The sequence below is a fragment of the Spea bombifrons genome, chromosome 1 (assembly GCF_027358695.1).
Source record: "Spea bombifrons isolate aSpeBom1 chromosome 1, aSpeBom1.2.pri, whole genome shotgun sequence".
In the NCBI taxonomy this organism is placed as follows: Eukaryota; Metazoa; Chordata; class Amphibia; order Anura; family Pelobatidae; genus Spea; species Spea bombifrons.
In genome coordinates this window covers 160,703,920-160,722,488 of record NC_071087.1, presented here as the reverse complement: position 1 = coordinate 160,722,488, position 18,569 = coordinate 160,703,920, and the positions used below count along the sequence as shown (strand labels likewise).

The following is an 18,569-nucleotide window of genomic DNA, read 5'->3' as shown; positions in this document are numbered from 1 at the left end:
CTGACCCAGTCATCTCATCATCACAATGTGGCCCTCATCAAAGTCGCTCTGTTCCTTACACTTGCCCGTTTTCCCTGCTTCTAACTCATCAACTTTGAGGGTGAAATGTCCGCTTGCTCCCCAATATACCCCCCCATCGACAGGCGCCATGATAGCAAGATTATCCGTGTTATTCCCTTCGCCTGTCGGTGCTCAGAACGTTACGGCTGACCGGTGTATATATCTTGTAGGAAGCCATCTTGTGGCAGTACAAACGTAACAATAATAAATGATCGATGTACATTTCTTGCGAATCTGAGCCCTTTGAGTTTCTTTTTTTTTTCTTTTGTATTAGCCGAGTTATCATTTAATAAAACCACAATTTCAGACAGCAGATTGTTCATACAACAATTCACAAGAAGAACAACAATGCATGAGACGTGGTATGGTAAAGCAGGTTGCTCCTTATACTTAGTGAGTCTTTGGGTTGATCGACGTAGATTCCTTTAACCGGTTTTAAGAGTCCTAAGAGAGGGCTTACATGACAGTTCAAAGCTACACAAGAACTTCCAAATCGACTAACATTAACAAAGTCACTGCCCATGCCATTTGAATAATTAAATAACACAGCGAAGAGAATTTTTTTCCCGAATTTTCACCTCTCTCAGTGAACGTTACGTAGCTCTTCCCCGTGTTATCATATATAAACATATATAAAGGTAACAGACACCATTTCAGAATTATTATTATTTTTTTTTTTGCTCGCTTTTTTTGGATGACTCCGTGTTCACAAAAAAAAAAAAAAAAAAAAAAAATAATAAAAAAAAAAAATTAATTATAAGCGTCTTATTTTACACGGCAGATAAAATGATTTATGGGTGTGGTTAAGGTCCATTCGTTTGAGGGAATCTAACCATCGCATAACATGTGCCACTTGGCAATTTGTCTCCGGGGGTGTTCGCAAATTTCCTTCCAGTGTTCGCCGCCTGTTCCATCGGCGGAGGCTCCGAGAATTAATCGACCGATAATCTCGTTCCTTGATCCCCTGTCTGAATCCATCACCAGAAACTCAACGCTTATGTCTTGTAGACCCTCGCAGGGAATGTCAAAGACGAAGAGTTCGTTGAATACGGCGTTGGGGGTGCATTTCTTGACGTGCGTTTTCTTTTTGGAGATTCTTTTCTTGGCGTGGTAAAGATTGACTTTCACGTAAGGATCTGGAACGACAAATAAATAAATAAAAAAAAGGTAAAGATTATAAAACTACAATTTACTAATAGAAGACTAAACTATAGAAAAAAAAAACAAGAGCCTGGTTTAATTCATTGACCCGTGTATACTATAGAAGGTTCAACATCAGCGTTTGCGTTGACCTTTAAGATGAAGGTTGAGAAGATCCACCATTTACATAAAGCTTTAATAGACAGGTTGAAAAAAGACATAAATATATTGAACTCAAACTCTCCAAGGGATTCCTGACAGCTTTGATCCAGATGAAGGCGAAACAAAAAGACGCTTTTCATGCCGTAAGACTAAGAGTCCTTCATGACTCCGAGGGCAGCCATTATAACCCATAGAATTCATTTAATGCCGCCACAGTAGATGCTTCCATTGGCGATTCAGAGCATTACTGTGAACAGGGCCGGCCGAAGACTTAACCCCGCCTGGGTTGAAGTTTAAAATGACGCCGCCCGCCGCCGGCGGCATTTTAAACTTCGCTGACACCATTATTTCTCTCTAAAACCCCCCCGCCGGTACTTACCTTTAAAGAGTCCTGCGGCGAGTCTCCCTGCTCTGCCATGGTGCCGGTTTGTAATGCTGAGCGCCGGAAATTGACGCCACTTCCGGCGCTCATCATTACAAGCCAGCACCGAGACTGAACAGGGAGACTCGCCGCAGAGGAGAGAGAGAGAGGGGCGCCGAGCGGGTAAGCGAAAACCACTCGATGCCCCTCTCTCTCTCCTCCGCTTCAAAACAAACAACCCAAAAAAACGCTTGGGGCGGCAAAGTGCCGCCCCTTCTAAAGTGCCGCCTGGGGCAATTGCCCCAGTCGGCTCCATTGTAGGGCCGGCCCTGACTGTGAAGAAGGTCCTTCTCTACTTTAAAACGATATCTGTCATGAGGTCACTGGTTAGGTAAAGAGTAAATAAATCACATTTCATTAAACTGTCTCTATAACTTAGCTCGCCGGGTTAGCTACTGGTTCCCGGTATTGAACTAATGGAGGACTAAGTAATGCTTTGTACAGACATAATAAGATTACTCATTGTACAGCGCTCCGGAATATGATGGCGCTATATAAAACAATAAATAATAATAACCACTGTTTCACTGATACCCCTTACAGTGCATGATAATTTTTTGCTTGCTTTAGCAGCTGCTACTTGACGCTATGAATGGTGACACATTTCGGAGTCAACTGGGAGGCACAGGGTGGCCCAGGGGGACGACTGCTCATGGACCTGTCCGAATATTTCACGCAGGGCCGGTCTGACTTGTGAAAATCACATCTTTGAAATATTCCTAAATTGTTAACTTTGTTAAAAAAAAAAAAAATTACAAATATGTTGTTTGTTTTTTTTTAATAAATATGCAAAGGAAATAATTAATTATATGAACACGTACGTTATTTATGGGCGTACTTGGTCGGTCGGTGATAGGAATTACCCATAGGAACCGACGACAAAATCCAATTAGGAAAGCAATATCGTGTAAAAGGCTAGCAACGGCAGTTAAGCCAAAGCTATTATTATAAGATTGCCGGTATAATTGGAACAATATATTGTAGGTGATTGTGGTCTTGGAGCATTGTAATAAAATAGTCATTTTCAAACGCATAACCATTATCTTCTTCCAATAAATCGTGTTTGGGCAATGAAACATAGTTTGTAACTATGACTGTCTGGCTAATACAACGAGATAAATATCCGGCTCTATAAATTGTATTAACCAGGTAGATCTGACATCTCCCGCTCCGTCTCTCTTGTTTGTCGAGTTTTATTTATCAAGTCATGACTTATAGGTATGGGTCGTAGTACCATGAGAAATCGGAGCTCACAAACGTCACATTATTAGATGCCAACCCAATGAGCTTCTCTTGTAAGTAGGGCTGATCTGGCCCTGGACTGTGTATAACCAACTCTCCAGCAGAAGAACCCCACAATGTCGTTCCATCTGGGGAAGAGACCTCTAAGAGACCCTCGTAGGAGAATCAATCCCACTAAGGCCATTGGGATGCGGGTTCAAAGGTTATGATAATTCTAAAAAAAAACACTAGAAGTAACATTTGAGCCTCTTATATTAATGGGCATTAAATTATGGTGGCCGTAAATTTGGAGCTCTAGATAGTAATTGGTGATAAAATTCAGCCAGAGTAACCCGTTTTAGGGATAAAAAGTTTGCTAAAATGTTTTATATCTAATGGTCTCCACAACACAGTAAGTGTGAAAGATATGACTTTCCTAAACCTTGAAGAGCTGTAAAGGTTTCCTTAAAGTTATTTTAACGTAAGATTTATTATACTCCTTCGGAGCCGTATGCCTATCCCATGCATGTTTAAATTCTCCAACTGTATTAGGCTCTACCACTTTTGCTGGAAGGCTCTTCCACGTAACTACCACCCTCTCCGATGACAATGCCAGAGAAACCCCCTTCCTATTGTGAAACCTGGGTTGCCTCAAGCGCCACAGCATGCGTCACAGACATATCTGCCCCTGTTACCTTTTAATACCCCCAGGTCACCTGCAGACCTGTCATGCGCCCAGCCTAACCTGCACTTCTCTCCTTGCCTTATTCCTTGCGCACAAAGCCACCTCAAAGCTAACTCAATCTCACCCCTGTTCTGCTCCCTATACACAGCTAACCAGAATTATTATATAGTCTACCACTAGAGGGCGCCCCTATTGTTTGCGCTCAGCTGTTACCCTATCATCCCCATCCAAGGAGTCCTCTCCTACTGTTTCACTTCCCCTCTTAACCGACTAGATTGTAAGCTCCCAGGGCCCTCTTCTTCTTTTGTACCAGTTTGTTATTGTTTATGATTGTAATTTTTTTTACTGACTCTGTTGTAACAGCGCTACGGAATCTACCGGCGCTATATATATGATGCAATGGCACCTTTCAGTTCGCGTACGTTCAAATGATACATCAAGTAAACCCCAACAGTTAAATGCTTTGCTATATTTATTGTTACGAGGCTTAAATCCCCTTGTCTTTCACACAAACTGATTATTTATATTCCAAATTCTCATTTGGATGGACGGAAATATTCATGGCGGAACAAAAAATGAATGAAAACCTAGACGCGGGCATTTCAGGTGCTAATAATAACGTGATTTGCATAACACAGCTTCAGCTGCTAGAACGTAAAGTGGTTGGTATAACACTTGCTAGAATCACATGAAGTGTCAAGTCTAAATGACTTACTGTACAATACTCCACGCTTCGCTGGATCTAACGACGCCTGGCAATATCAAGCGGGAGTCTTATGAGTACAGGTCGGAAATCATCTGAAATTTGTTTGTGCTTACTAGCAGGGTGTTAGCTACTAAAGCCATCATTTTTACAAATATTTTGAGATTTCTTTATTCTATTGGTGAATGTCGTACCATCATTTCTCCCTTTCTGTTTTGTAGTTTAGTGACAGTAGAGTGCAATGCATCCTCCGACCACTTGGTGGCGCTAGTGTTGAAGGCTGAAATTTTAGCAAATAGACCTAATTTTTTTTAATTACATTTTTCCTAAATATTGTAACCTCGGCCATTTCTGCTTGTAAGTAATCACATGTACACGCAAGCCTTCCAGGGATACAATATATTACCTCCACACCTCCCAATCCCTCTAGTGTCAGAGCATGACTTACTGTCCTACTGTCATGTAAATCACACAGGAAAGGTTAACAGATTTATGTGGCTTGAATGAAGGACGGGAAGGCAGAGGATAAGAAAAATGCAAATGCAGAACACGTAATTCAACAAAAGGGTCACGAGTAAAGGAGAAAAGCAAATTCCAAGAATTGCTAGGACAAGTGGCCGTGCTTTCCGTTACTGGTGAACGGAATCTTGAGTTATAAAGATAAGGAGAAAATATTCTCCAAAAGGTTTAAGGAAAAAAATATTAATTTGCTTAAAATCCCCAAAACAAAAAAAGCAATGGAGTCTACAAACTGATCTATCAATGGACTACCGGGGGGGGGGAAAGGATTTACCAAACTAATCTTTAATATTAAAATGTTTAGCTTTAATGAATCAAAAATAAAAAATATGGAAAGATTGACTTAATTAATTCAATGAGTTAACTCAATATTATTCAGAAGACCTCAACATCATGAGGAGTCCTGCATGTCACCTCGTAAATCAAATAAAAAGGAACGACTGTATATTGTATACGATGAGTCCAGAAATCTATACTACTCGGCTACACATTATCCCGATACCTCTGTCTATAGAGCGGCAAGATTAAGGCCGGGTGGTTTCAGGCGTATATCTGTGTAGATTTATAACAAGGAAGAAATCAACCGCCGTCATTGATTCTAAGTAATAACATGCAAATGAGTGTACGGATGAGGTCATAAATCACTTTGTGCCTTTAAACACAGTACAGATAAGACCTTTGCTAAAAAATTACTATCTGCCCCTAAAAATCAGCTGCTTTTAGCAACACAAGGTGAATTTAACAGTTGGATTTGGTAACTTTGTTGCGCCTGCGCTGGCGTGTGTGCCGAGCTTGTATGTAGTTTAGCCATCGGAATGGGGGCAGACGTTGTGTCCAGAGTCTGGGAGAAGAAGGGGGCGCATTCGTTACCGTGTGTCAATCTTTCCATGGCGCTAAAGTTCATTATAAAGTTTTGTTTTGGGTTTAACCCCTTAAGGACAATGGGCGGTCCCTAAACCCATTGAAAACAATACATGTACGGGCTTTGTCATTAAGGGGTTAAAGGGGGTTTAAAATGCATCCATCAAAGCCATCCAATGCTTGTGCTTTCTGTTTCCTAATCCAATCATCAACAGTCAGCAACGTCACAACTGGGGAAATCTAACTTAATGGAGAGAAATAATCAAGCAGATCCTGAGGAGGTTAAAAGGTTGGGTTTTAATACATATATATATATTGCTTATTTTAATTTGTAAATTTATATTGGTAGGAAAGATGGATATAGTAGGATTAGCCCAAAGAGGAGTTGGCACCTTGATTTGTAGATGGCACTTTTTATTGAGACAGCATAGAAAAAGGCTGAGCCATCTTTCCTCTCCTCAGGTGGTTAAACTATGTTTTTTCTTTACTGAGAGGTTGGCAGATAAGTGAAACAGCCTCTCAGCAGAAGTGGTAGAGGGTAATACAGTGAGGGTATTAAACATGTATGTGATAGACATACGGCTCCTGATTCTAAGACGAGACCAACCACTGATTAAGGTTTGAGTCTTTACAGCCAGAGAAACGGGAAGACTAGACGGGGGCCGAATGGGGCCGATCTGCCGGGAGATTCTATGATTTTGATATGAATTTTTACATTTATAAAATGTGCGAGCTTGAAGTCAACATTCATTTATCTACCTCTTAATACCTACTTAATTGTCCATGTGTTCGTTATGTTATTAAATGGATACCTCGGAGATGAACAAATAAACATGTAATTGCATGGTGTGCTCCGTATTGCACGTCCTTATTCTGTATCCATATGGTGTTTGAAAAATAAAACAGTTAACGTAGATAGATGGCTCAGCGAGGCTCGTGGAGAAAAACCTACTTCAGGTTAATCAGAGATCTATAAATACGAGCTCCATGGAAACCATACCTCTATCAGAACCTCGGTTATCTGTATAATTGAATACATCCACAGTCGTTAACATCTCTCTGGTTTTACTTCATTCTCTAATTATTGTAAATGTGGCAAGGAATAGCAATTATTATCCCAACCGAACCTCTACCGTCTAATTAAATCTAAAATGTGTCTTGGAACCACCTTATAGATGGACCTTGATGACCACCTTCCTACTCCATCCCGGAAGCAATATAAACAACTAGAAGCACAATGATATCTTAACTCCATGCCAGATTACAATTAAAATGTTAGTTAAACAATTCTTGGCCACTTTCCTGCTCGTGAAGACATTATTTCTGTCGCACGCCTTGTGCTACCATGTAAAGGATTTGAGGAGCCCTGGTCTCCTGGTCAATGTTTGAGAAGAATTGCTCTCGGCATATATAGGAAAATGTGTTCCATTAAGTAAAATACTTTTTGTTATGAGATGCTTTATTTTAGAACATAAAAGGAACTGGTTGAAATCTTTACTTTACTGGATATTACTTAACAAATGGTGCTGGTCATACATAATAGGCGGAGAAATGACCCAAGACCATCAAGTTCAACCAGAAGAAGCAAAAGGCCCTATGTTGAAGCAAGTGTGCCTCAAGAATGGGGAAAAATCCTTTTTAAATCCAAAATGGCATCTGATTTTCCACTGGATCAACCAACCTGTGGTTAGTGGATTCCACATCTTTACTGCTCTTACTGTAAGTAACCCTCAATAACCATATGCAGTAAAGATTAGTTGTTTAAGAGGTATAGAGGACCCCACCTATCCCCAAAAAAGGAATCAGTTTCAGAACTTGGGCTCATGCTTCCCACCTGTGCAGAAAAAATATTCCCTTATACGCTTCATTTGGTTAATTTGCCACAATTTATACAATTACGAAATCAATGCATTTAACAGATCATTAAGCCCAATAAGTAAAGTGACAATTATCTACTGAAATTATTCTAAATCAGATATAACAACGTCTGATCTTCACATGCCAGATGCTAATAATCCTACAGATGTTTGGAGTAGCATGAACCAATGGCGAATAGAAGAAGCCTGTAATGTACGGTTACAGGATGGAAAAGTTTTATATAAACTTTTCTTATTTTTTACCTTTATGGTAAAAAAAACAAAACAAAAAAAAACAAAAAAAAAACAGCTGGACCATAATTATTACACCAAATATAAATATCACAAGTTTGCACATTAGACCATTAATAGTGTTTTTCAAAACTACAAACCATTAAATTTTTTGATATCTTCCAAAAAATATAAAATTATTTTTATTATTGAGATTGATTTTTTGTACTTTTTGCATATTTTTTTGAAAATATTTTTAGAAACACAATATTAAGACATTTTTTTGTATTTATTTGCATTATTTGCTTTATTAATTAATTAATTAATTAATTTAATTAAAAAAAACCTCCTTACCTGATAATCCTGACGTGTCAGCTTTTGGTAGGTGTCGAGCCTTAAGCACAACCACGGTTAAAGTGTTTGTTGTAGACTGGTAGCAAAGAGAGATCAGTAATTCTCCTCGTCCTGCTGATTTCTAAAGGCCAATAGAAAAAAAAATTCAATATTATCCAGCGTGTTTTTCCACCTTTATAAATGTTATGTTATGAATCATTAATATACTCTCAGATGTAAGCCAGGGCTCGGCACCATTAATGCTTCGATGTCAAATCATTCTCTTTCTCTACCACACACTATACAACACAGATAAACATATAAACATATAAATAAAAAAGTCAAGGAGATAAAAGAAAATCTAATTATAATACAATTATTTTTCTCTTTTTTTTTTGGTAAATTTTCTAAAAGAACATGGCTTAATTTCAATTAAATCTACTAGAAGGTACAATTAATAGTTGAAAATGCAGAAGTATTCCTAGTCTAAAACATTAAAATCCATCAATAAGCAAATTTATTTAGAGAAATTAATTTATTTAATTAAGAAAATTCATTGGCTAATGATATATTTAAAAATAGTTTTTTTTAGGTGTCGTGTAATCTTAAGTACATTTGTTTTTTATACATGTTATAGATATGAGTGGTCAAAGAAAAGGTATAATGTTTTTTTCTGGAGCCAAAAAAAGTGGACTTTGTGCAATCTCGCCATAAATTAGAACCTCATCCAAAATGTGAAAATGAATGAAGAAACATAAAAACTATTTACCCGAACATTTTTTTTGCTTATTTCCCGATTCATTAAGACTCTCCCATCAGACAGTTCAACTCCCGAGAGGGGGAAATAAACTTCTCCAATGACGTCATCCCTGGAGAACCTGTCAAAGCTCAGGATCATAAAGTAGAGGACCAAGTCCTGGACCTGGCTGTAAGGAATTCCATAGAACGTGAAGGTCTCGTCGAAGGCTGGGTCAAGAGTTTTTCTCAACACTCTAGTTTTAACTTTATGTTTTTTCTCCGGAAGGATGGTCATTTTTATATATGGATCGGAGGTCATGGACTGTTCATCCATCGCCGGAAGGGATTTCGCTTCTTTGATGTTCACCACAAACGCTTTCTTCTCAAAGTTATACTCTACCGAGAAGAAAAGTGTCCCTAGTGTATCTGGTTTGTCCACAGATGTCAAAGACGTGCTCGACTTGATGCTCTCGGGGGAAATCGAATCTTTCTCGTTTTCTGGTAATTGAGGTTGCGAAAAATCCTCCAGATCTGGAGAACTTCTAACTTTATTAGCTTTAGGGAAATTGCCGTTCAAGTCCCTTTTCTCAAGGTCAAGGTGGAGAGAAGTTTTTGACACCAGCGATTTAGGTGACAACTCGGTCTTTTCATCCGCTCCAAATTTCTTTTTGCTGTTTAAGTTTTCCGGGTAGATGTCAACACCCTTTAAGACGTGCACAAACTTGTACGGAGGGGTCTTGTTGGATTTTGTCGATTTACGCTGGCAGCAGATCCAGGAAAACAGAGACACAGTGAAGACAAGCCCAAAGGCACTTATCAGTCCAACCATGGTGGGGAATTGATCTACAAATGATATATTCGGAAAACATGGTTAATACATAACGTCACAATATACAGACAAGTCAATTGGGCATTGATTCTTTTATTCCCCCAGCGTGTCTGGGTCCGGTTATATCGTACCATCTTGCCCCATTAGGATAAAATGCCATTTATCAAATACTAGAGAAAAACAGGATCACATGCGCCACCTGCTGTTGTCTTTTGGTACTCCATGCACATTTTTGAAAAGACGTTGGGAGTGTTTCGCTCGAATATCATGTTGCTTTGCTTATGAGTAATCAAGGAGGGGTGCTTGAAAATACAAAATTGTATATACCATGTATGTTTAAATGCCTAGGTGATGGGGTTTTTAAATAGCTATAATTAGGCTCTGTTATCCAGCCACCTATTAGTCTAAATATACATCTATATACTTATTACTTTGTGTTAATATATAAGCAAAACATGCACTATAAGCAAAAATGTATTGTATATATATATATATATATATATATATATATATATATAATGTTCTTCAAGCAAAACTGTATTATACATATATATATATATATATATATATATATATAAATGTATTATATATGAAGTATGTACTATGTGTATTATACATATATAAATATATATATATATATATATATATATATATATATATATAAATATATTATCCAAAACTAACCATCGCTTAAACACATATTATAATAAAATAAGTATTTGAATCGAGAACTGCCACAGCCCAAAACAACTAAACACAATTTAAACATTAACTATAAGGCTCCCAGTATGCCGTCAATAAGCAAAAAAATAAAATAAAAAAAATCTTTTTTTTTTTTCCTGTACTTTCACACATTGGAGGGGATTTTATATGCTGTGCAATATAACAGCTTCTAACTGTTTCTGCGTCGATATATTGGTTGCCTCCTCTGAACATTGATTCGCCACAATCCAGAAATCGAGCGCTGCGTGGTTTTATCTGACTGCATAACTTAGTACATATAGAAGTGGAGTTACTAGGCAGGAATTAGGGTGTGACCTATAACATACACTCATTGGGCTTCTGTACAAATGTATACTAGTTGTTCCTTTTAATTATCATTGTTTAAATGTTTAATAAAAAAATGGCAATAAACTCACAATTGCATTAATTTATATATATAAATATATATATTTTATTTTTATATTTTATATTATATTTATATTTTTTTTATTTTATTTTATTATAATTACTGGTTCTTTTGTGATGATCTAAAAATGAATCAATCACTGCTTTTTTTGTATTTAATCATATGTTAATGATATATATATATATGTATATATATATATATATATATATATACATATATATATATATATATATATATATATATATACATATATATACATACAATAAATCTATAATTCTTTACCAAATGTATTTTTCACTTGGTACAAACAGTAGCACTTAGAACCTCTACAACAATCATAAAAGAGCATCATCCAGAACAGCTGATCATGTAATGCATTTTCTAGATACTTTCTACAGTAGCTTTAGCAAATCTAATTTTAGATTTCCATATAGTATGACGTCACAGTGACCACGATCCATTAGTGCCTCGCATAGATAAGCAATGACTCATTGCAAAGAAAGTAGGGACCTCAGACAAGAGAAAATGTGTTCCCCCCCCCACTCTCTAATTCATGTTTCTTTAACCACAAAATATCTCAACTCTCCAAAAGAACCCATTAGGAAAATGTATCAGGTTTATTGAACCAGGGTCATGGTTATTTCACACAGATTACTGTATGTTACCTTATCTATAAGTCTATAAGCACTACAAAAAGACGTTAAATAACTAATAAACAGCTAATAGAAAGTGTTTTAATAATAATAATAAAAAGAAATGTAAGCTTCTTGGCAAGAACTATCTATGAGCAGTCACAAAGAATTAAAATAAACAGCTGATAGAATAGTATATATATATATATATATATATATATATATATATATATATATATATATATATATATAGATATACTAATAATAATAATAACAAACCATAATAAACCAACAATTTGAACCAAGCCCAGAAACTTAAAGGCTTCTATTAAAGATACCCCGAAGCCTTCCAGTAACCTCGCTCCCTCCCTATCCTCCTATAGAGATATGGTATATTTTACAAGATATATTAATTGTCCGCCATGTAATGTGTAATGCAAATGTAACATCAAATACATAAAATGTACAAAGCATTAAAGAAAAAAAAGAAATATACACTGGTATTTCCTATTGTAGCAGAATCCTCACATATTCGCACACACACACATATTTATGTTATGTCTGCATACAATGTAACTTAATGTGCTGATGAACAGTTTGGGATGAGGTTCTAACCCCCTAAACTTTGCAGGGAAACTTGCTTACCCAAAACCTCAGAGCTGCCTGAGACTGGAGCCATTTTTCTTGCTGTGTCTTCTGTCCAAGGTGCTGAAGCTGAGCTCTGTCCAAGGTGCTGAGACCCAACCAGAAGGTCCTCACTGCTCCTCTGCTCTTAACCCACCATCTACTCTTCAGAAAATGGCAGATGGAAGGAGAGGGAGATGTGCTGAGATCTGAAGGAGAGCTGCCTCCCTCCCTTTGCTATGGCTGCTCTTACTGTCTGACTGCTCCTGCTATAGACAAGGCTGCTCAACCAAATTGATGCAATGCTGATGCTACATGGATGGAGCAAGCACCTCCCCAACCACCACCCCCTCCATCTTTATTTTTTTTCTTCTTTCCTCCTCTCCTGGGAGTCAATAGTATGCTCTTCAATTATTTTAACTGCTGGGGCTCCTGTGCTTCTTTTTTTTTTTTCTTTCCTTTTTGGACATAAGAGGACTTATGGGTTACAACCATTAACCTCTTGTGTACTGGTAAGGAATGCCATGCAATGATTTGCACAGGAGCCTGGGAGCATAAGGGGTTAAACTAGGATGATCTGAGTCTCAAACCAGCCTTATAGGCTCATGGACCCAGAGACATGGCAGTGCTATCATGCACTTTGAGACGGATGCATGCTGTATAACGTAAGGAGATAAGAAACCCTTGCCAGCTTTTGTGGACATAAGCGGACTTATGGGTTACAACCCTTAACCTCTTGTGTACTGGTAGGGAATGCCATGCAATGATTTGCACAGGAGCCTGGGGCATAAGGGGTTAAACTATGATGATCTGAGTCTAAAACAAGTATAATGTAAGGAGATAAGAAATCCTTGCCACTTTGGGGGGGGGGACAGAATACAGGACACCATGGAATGAATATATATATATCTGTTAGGGTTTAACCAAATATGTTATTTTTTACCTTAAAAAAAACATATTGACAGAAATAACTAAGATAAATGTCTTTGGATACATTAGATGAAAGCTTTTATTGTCTTGTATGACAGCCCCCGCCACTGTGTAGACATTAAACGCTGATACATTCTCACTACAAAGTAACTAAGTTTATACGATGCATTGTTTAACCCCTTCTATCGCCGAAGGGAACAACTCGCAAGCCAACCCCTCGCTACCCAAAGCTCAGAGAGCGAGCGGTTAATCCATAAGACAACATTTATTAGGAAAATGCGTTTTTTTTAGGATAATTGTTGCACTTATAATGCACTGCTATAAAATATAATTTTAGGCGATTGGTATCATTCCGGACGATTCCGGAAACTGAGCAATAACGCCTTTCACTTCCAGTATAGCATATTACTCAGGGATCCGAATGATTTACTTCCAAGTCTAAGTTAAATGCATCAGAGATGAATATAAACGACTTTTACGTCTGTGCCTTCCCTGACCTCTTTCCCTTGTTCTTTTCCGCTATACTGTCTACTGCCTTGGCTGCGAATAAACATGCTGGAGAATTTGCAGATTCACTGCATGACCGGATTTTAACAGTTAAAAGACTTTATAAGGGAAAAAAAATTACCCACGAAGGAGGGGCGGAGAAGGGAATTCTAGAACGTCGCGGTTGTTTTATATTAAACAAAGAAGAAGAAGCAGGTTCCTGGAGTAGGAATTATTTTATCTCCTAAATACGAGTAGATTCCTGCCACCTCTCTTTTATTTATGTTATTACATTACTGAGAAGGTGGTAGATAAGTGGAACAGCCTTCCAGCAGAAGGTGTTAGTCTCTACATCGGCATAAACAGTCAGACTAGATGGGCCAAATGGGGCTGATCTGCCACCAAATTCTGTTTCTGTGTTTAATGCCGCATGAGTATTACAGGTTGATAATGGTGAATTACCACGGAAGAAGCTCATTACGCCTTACAATCCATGGGGATTTTCTATAAGTGGATAATATTAAAAGCTCCAAGAGATTTTAAGTTGAGATGAAAATAATGATTTAGATGACTTAATGCGAGCAAAGGATCGTTTCATTTCTCCATATTTTATAACGTACCTTTCATCAGTTAGCGGTGCGCTTTTATAACATCTGTCATAGACTGTTTCTATAACAACTAGAGAATGATGAATGGAAAGGAACGTTAATAACAACACCTGTGAAGCTTCTACGGCGTTCCGTGACCCACTTATTTGTAGAAAAGTGCAAGGTAACGGTCGCGGATCTAAACTAATTTCATTTCACATACATAGCGTCGGCATGGTGTGCGGTCCTAGGATTCCCCGTCAGGAGGGTTTAATGCCAACAGAACGTTCATGAAAATGGCCATCTATAAAGGTGCTTGTGTGAAATGTATAGATTAGAATATCCAGAACCACTTTAGAAGCAGAGGCTCAACTTTAGAGTTGCTTAGGGAGTAGTAGATAAGTGGGACAGACTCCCGGCAGAGGTGGTAGAGGGTAATACAGTGAGGGTATTAAACATGCATGGGATAGGCATATGGCTCCTGAATCTAAGACGAGACCAACGACTGATTAAGGTTCGAGTCTTTACAGCAGGAAGAACAGACTGACCATGATAAGGCGTTACATCATTATGACTACTGTGATGTCAGATAAGTGGAGACATAAAGGGACTGAGGACTCGATTTGGTGAGAGGAGCTGTGGGGTGGTGATCTATCTCTGATTCAGTAGAAGGGGAGTAAAATAGGACAAGAAACGCCTCGTAAATCCAGTCATTGGGGAGACTGGAACAAAGAGGTCTGTCTATCTGTATTGTCCTTCCACTGGCCATTGACGTCCACCTTCTGCTGTTTATAATCAGCTTCGTCAGCACCTGCTCCTTCTCACATCTGGCTTTTAATCCCCCAGAGTCCGGTCATTAGGCTTATTGTTTTTGCCGTGGACATCCTTGCTGTCTGCCGTCAGAAAAACAATCGCCTTGATCCTGACAGATCTCAGATACTCTACGGATTCACCGCCCATGGTCCTGATGAAGCTGTTTATTCTTATGGGCCGTAGATTAAAGTCAGTAGCCTATAAAGGCGCCTGGCATGCGACCACCGAGACGCGTAGACTCCCGGAGACGGGTGGCCAACGCAGGTCCCACAATGGACACCTCAACCCAGACCTCAAGCGGGTCTTTTACGCGCAAACAGTACAGCAAGATAAATAGTTAAAGAGGTTTAAAGAAGACATTCATGCCATTAAAGTCCAACCATTCCAAAAGAAGGCAAAAATATCTTCATTTTCCGCGTTACAGCATCACCAATCAACATTATCCAACCTCAGCATCAACTGAACCCTTTAGAACCACTTCACTCCACATCTTAACTGCCCTGACTGTAAAAACCCCCCAAAACTTTTACCTTTTTGGGGGACACTTTATGCTGTTGGCAAAGTTGAATGTTCTTGAACATACATGTATATGGTAATCATATCTCCACGGAGGAGTCTGGGAGCTTAAATTGTATTACTTACAAAGATTCTGTGCCATACAGCCTATTACCTAGGCCAGTCCTGCCTATTACATCCTCAGTAACTATGAGGTCTTCTGACTTAATCATATTCAATTCCTGGCCTAATCCAGCTTTGCTCGCAGTCGTTATTATTTGTCCTTTTTTTTATGTTACAAGGAAAAATTATCTCCGCCATGTTAATGAGACCTAATGAACCGCTGTATATGTCAGCAGCTTCTTGTCGGTGATGATGGTTGGTTTGCCACCAAGGATAGGACCATCTGCGTGGAACACTAAGTAGTCGCGAGACTGACTTTCCTCTTCTTACCAATATGCCAGGTACCAAAGGAGAACTCACAGAAGACAATCCAAAAACATATAGTAACATTTGCGGCTTTCGCTGCTGACTTGACACTAGGTGGCGGCTTTAATTCACTATGCCCGTTTGTCCACACACGCTGGTCGCTAGTGAATGCTGAGGCCTACCATGTCCTCATTCGCTATCTGTGGATAGATAGCTCGGTTGGTAAATGCCCTGACTGTGGGACTTCAGGATCGCTGCAGGGTCAACAACACAGCCTTCATCTTTAAGGTCAATAAAATAGGTACCAATTGGTCATTTCCAAGGGTGTGACCTAAAAATGGGGGAGAGCAATGTTATATAAATACTAGTAGTAGGTCTTCTCATTTCTCATCTCAGCCCAACTGTGAAGGGAAAACCATTAACTCTCCCTCCAGTCTGGAATATCAAGAATGTAACAACCCCTACAGTGTAGATCAGGGGTGTCCAACCTGCTGCAGGACTACATCTCCCATCATGCTCTTTCAGCTAAGGGGCTGGCTGAGGAGTATGGCAGATGTAGTCCTGCAGCCCAGGTGTAGACAAATAAGCCCAAGCAGCACCTTATTCAAGTTACATTGTAGATGTCACGTATCCGATACAGGATAATTGTTCTACCTGATTTTCTACTCCTGAAACAGACTTGTACAAGCAACCTTGTTTTTTCGGCACATGTTGTCCCATTACCCAGAACCCCCCCTGCCCCCCAAAAAACCTAAGCTTGTTGTCTTATTACCGTATCAATAAGATGTCCTTTTAGTCCACAGCTCCGGAAAGCCATTCGACTCTTGTGTGCTGACAATAAGATGAAAAGTAAGAAGAAACAGGAATGGATGAACATTTTTTACAACGTTATTTCATTGTCTTCATGGTTGTCCAGAATTTCACAATGTAAACGTTCCTGAGATGGAAGCGAAGATGGAATGGAAAAAGAAAACATCAACCACCATTAGTGACTGGAATACACTCAGCGCCTCGTAATCGTAGGTTCCATTAACGGAATTATAAGAGAAGCTGTAATAAAATCTCTAATGCTTTGCACGCAAGCAGCTAAGTCATAGAACTTAGATATTAAATGGTTACTATCATATTAAAATTCATTTGGCATTGAGAAGGTTAAATTATTTACACCGCCTGGTCTGCGCATGTTCTTTTACCTTTCCATGGTGCTCAGAATTCAAAGATTTCTGGATTTTCAGGTATTTTCGGTTCGACCCTAACCACAGCAGACACTTATACATTAGGATCATGGGGGGGGCTGCATTGTGGTGGGGCCACCGATCGGCACCTGATCCAATGAGAAGGCATGTCTCCTACCTACAGCATAAGTCTATATTGTACAGCCAGAGCTTTGGTTATATAGGAGATCCTGGACTGGCCATCTACGACCCCGGGCAAGCGTCCGGTGGGCCGCTGGCTGACAGCACCACAAATAGTGCCCAGCATTCAAAGGGTTAAAGAGCCAGATGCAACTTCCCCATGCCTCCCTCTGTGATGTCATTTGTGGGGCGGCACCATACCTGGGAACTCTCCGGGGTTTACCCGGACACTCTGGGTGAAGCGTCACTTCTCCGTGTCTCCGGGTCACTAAGGGGAAACTCCGGGTGGTGGGAGCTGTGTCGCGGCGCGCCCCATTCTCCACCCACTTGCCGTGATGTCAGCGGGTCCACCTACTGACGGTAGCGGGCCGCCTACCTGCATCCTGCAGGGGGGGGGGGCTCTGGTTGGCCAGAACCAAAAAGGTTCCCAGGTACGGGTGGGACCTCCTACCCTGACCCAGGCGCCAATAGCCTTACCTACAGCTCTGCCCTATAGAAATGTTTAAGCAAAATTCTACCAAATTAATTCCTCTATAGGTTAGTTTTTTCCCCATTTTGGAAAAAAAACCTGTTTCCAGGCATGTAGTTAAAATGCACCCCAGGAATTTTAACACCAATTGAGATGCAGATGGCTCTTAAGCTCACTATTTCTATCTATGATGTGTTTCTATCCGTTACTTTAAAGGGACAGTTTAATGTCATTGGCGCCCCCCCCACACACTACAGAAGCCATGCAGCTACCATATGCATTAAAGTTCATAGGAAGCATAGTCTGCCCCTTTACAATAAAATATACAACATAAAAGGGACTTCTAAGTTGAATTAAGTAGTTCCTGAATGAATAAGCACTTTAGTGTTCGTTTGTTAAGGGAATGATCTTTGGTGTCAAATTTAGTTAAAATAACCAAAAAAAATACTATATAATTATTATTATATTAATTGATTATAAAATCGGGAGTAACGTGTGTTAAAATTATTGTCAATTTTGTATATTGGTAAATTTAACGTTATTTTCGCTCTCTCCCCCCATGATGTGACGGAATCTGCTGATGCCCTATAAATAATTTTAAAGTAATTATTCCAAAACGGTTAATACGGAATCCGGTCCTAATGGGTGTGAGTCAGAGACCTGTTTTTATCAGTTGATGGCAATTAGTTCACGGAAAACAGACAAACACCATCTGCTGGCGGAAACAGAGCGCCGATCGAGACGTGAGTCATTGCGCGCTTTAAAGTAAAAGAAACCCCGAATTCCTTCTATAACCCGCGATACGTTTTAACTCACAATAAATAAACCACCCGAGGGGGGTGATGACTCCGGAATCCTGGC

General features: G+C 39.2%; 1 protein-coding gene across 2 annotated transcripts; it reads right to left on the bottom strand.

Moving 5' to 3' along the window:
- Positions 1 to 308: 308 nt before the first annotated feature.
- On the bottom strand, positions 309 to 12,319 carry SYT4 (synaptotagmin 4). Of its 2 annotated transcripts, none has more exons than XM_053448269.1 (4): positions 12,166 to 12,319; positions 8,968 to 9,773; positions 8,214 to 8,334; positions 309 to 1,196 (listed from the first exon to the last, which is right to left on the bottom strand). In XM_053448269.1, exons 1-4 carry the CDS (start codon positions 12,197 to 12,199, stop codon positions 889 to 891), a joined length of 1,269 nt encoding a protein of 422 aa, XP_053304244.1. In that variant the 5' UTR covers positions 12,200 to 12,319; the 3' UTR covers positions 309 to 888. The 2 variants fall into 2 exon arrangements, with proteins under 2 accessions (XP_053304244.1, XP_053304243.1); XM_053448268.1 differs by having other exon boundaries at positions 8,962 to 9,773; positions 12,166 to 12,317.
- Between the last annotated feature and the right edge of the window lie 6,250 nt (positions 12,320 to 18,569).

Bases quoted from the DNA above. Each gene is read 5' to 3' on its own strand.
- SYT4 (XM_053448268.1), bottom strand. From the start codon at position 12,199: ATGGCTCCAGTCTCAGGCAGCTCTGAGGTTTTGG. The intron at 9,774-12,165 runs GTAAGCAAGTTT...TATCATTTGTAG, and splicing joins AGGCAGCTCTGAGGTTTTGG to ATCAATTCCCCACCATGGTT. The intron at 8,335-8,961 runs GTAAATAGTTTT...ATTGGCCTTTAG, and splicing joins TAAGCAAAAAAAATGTTCGG to AAATCAGCAGGACGAGGAGA.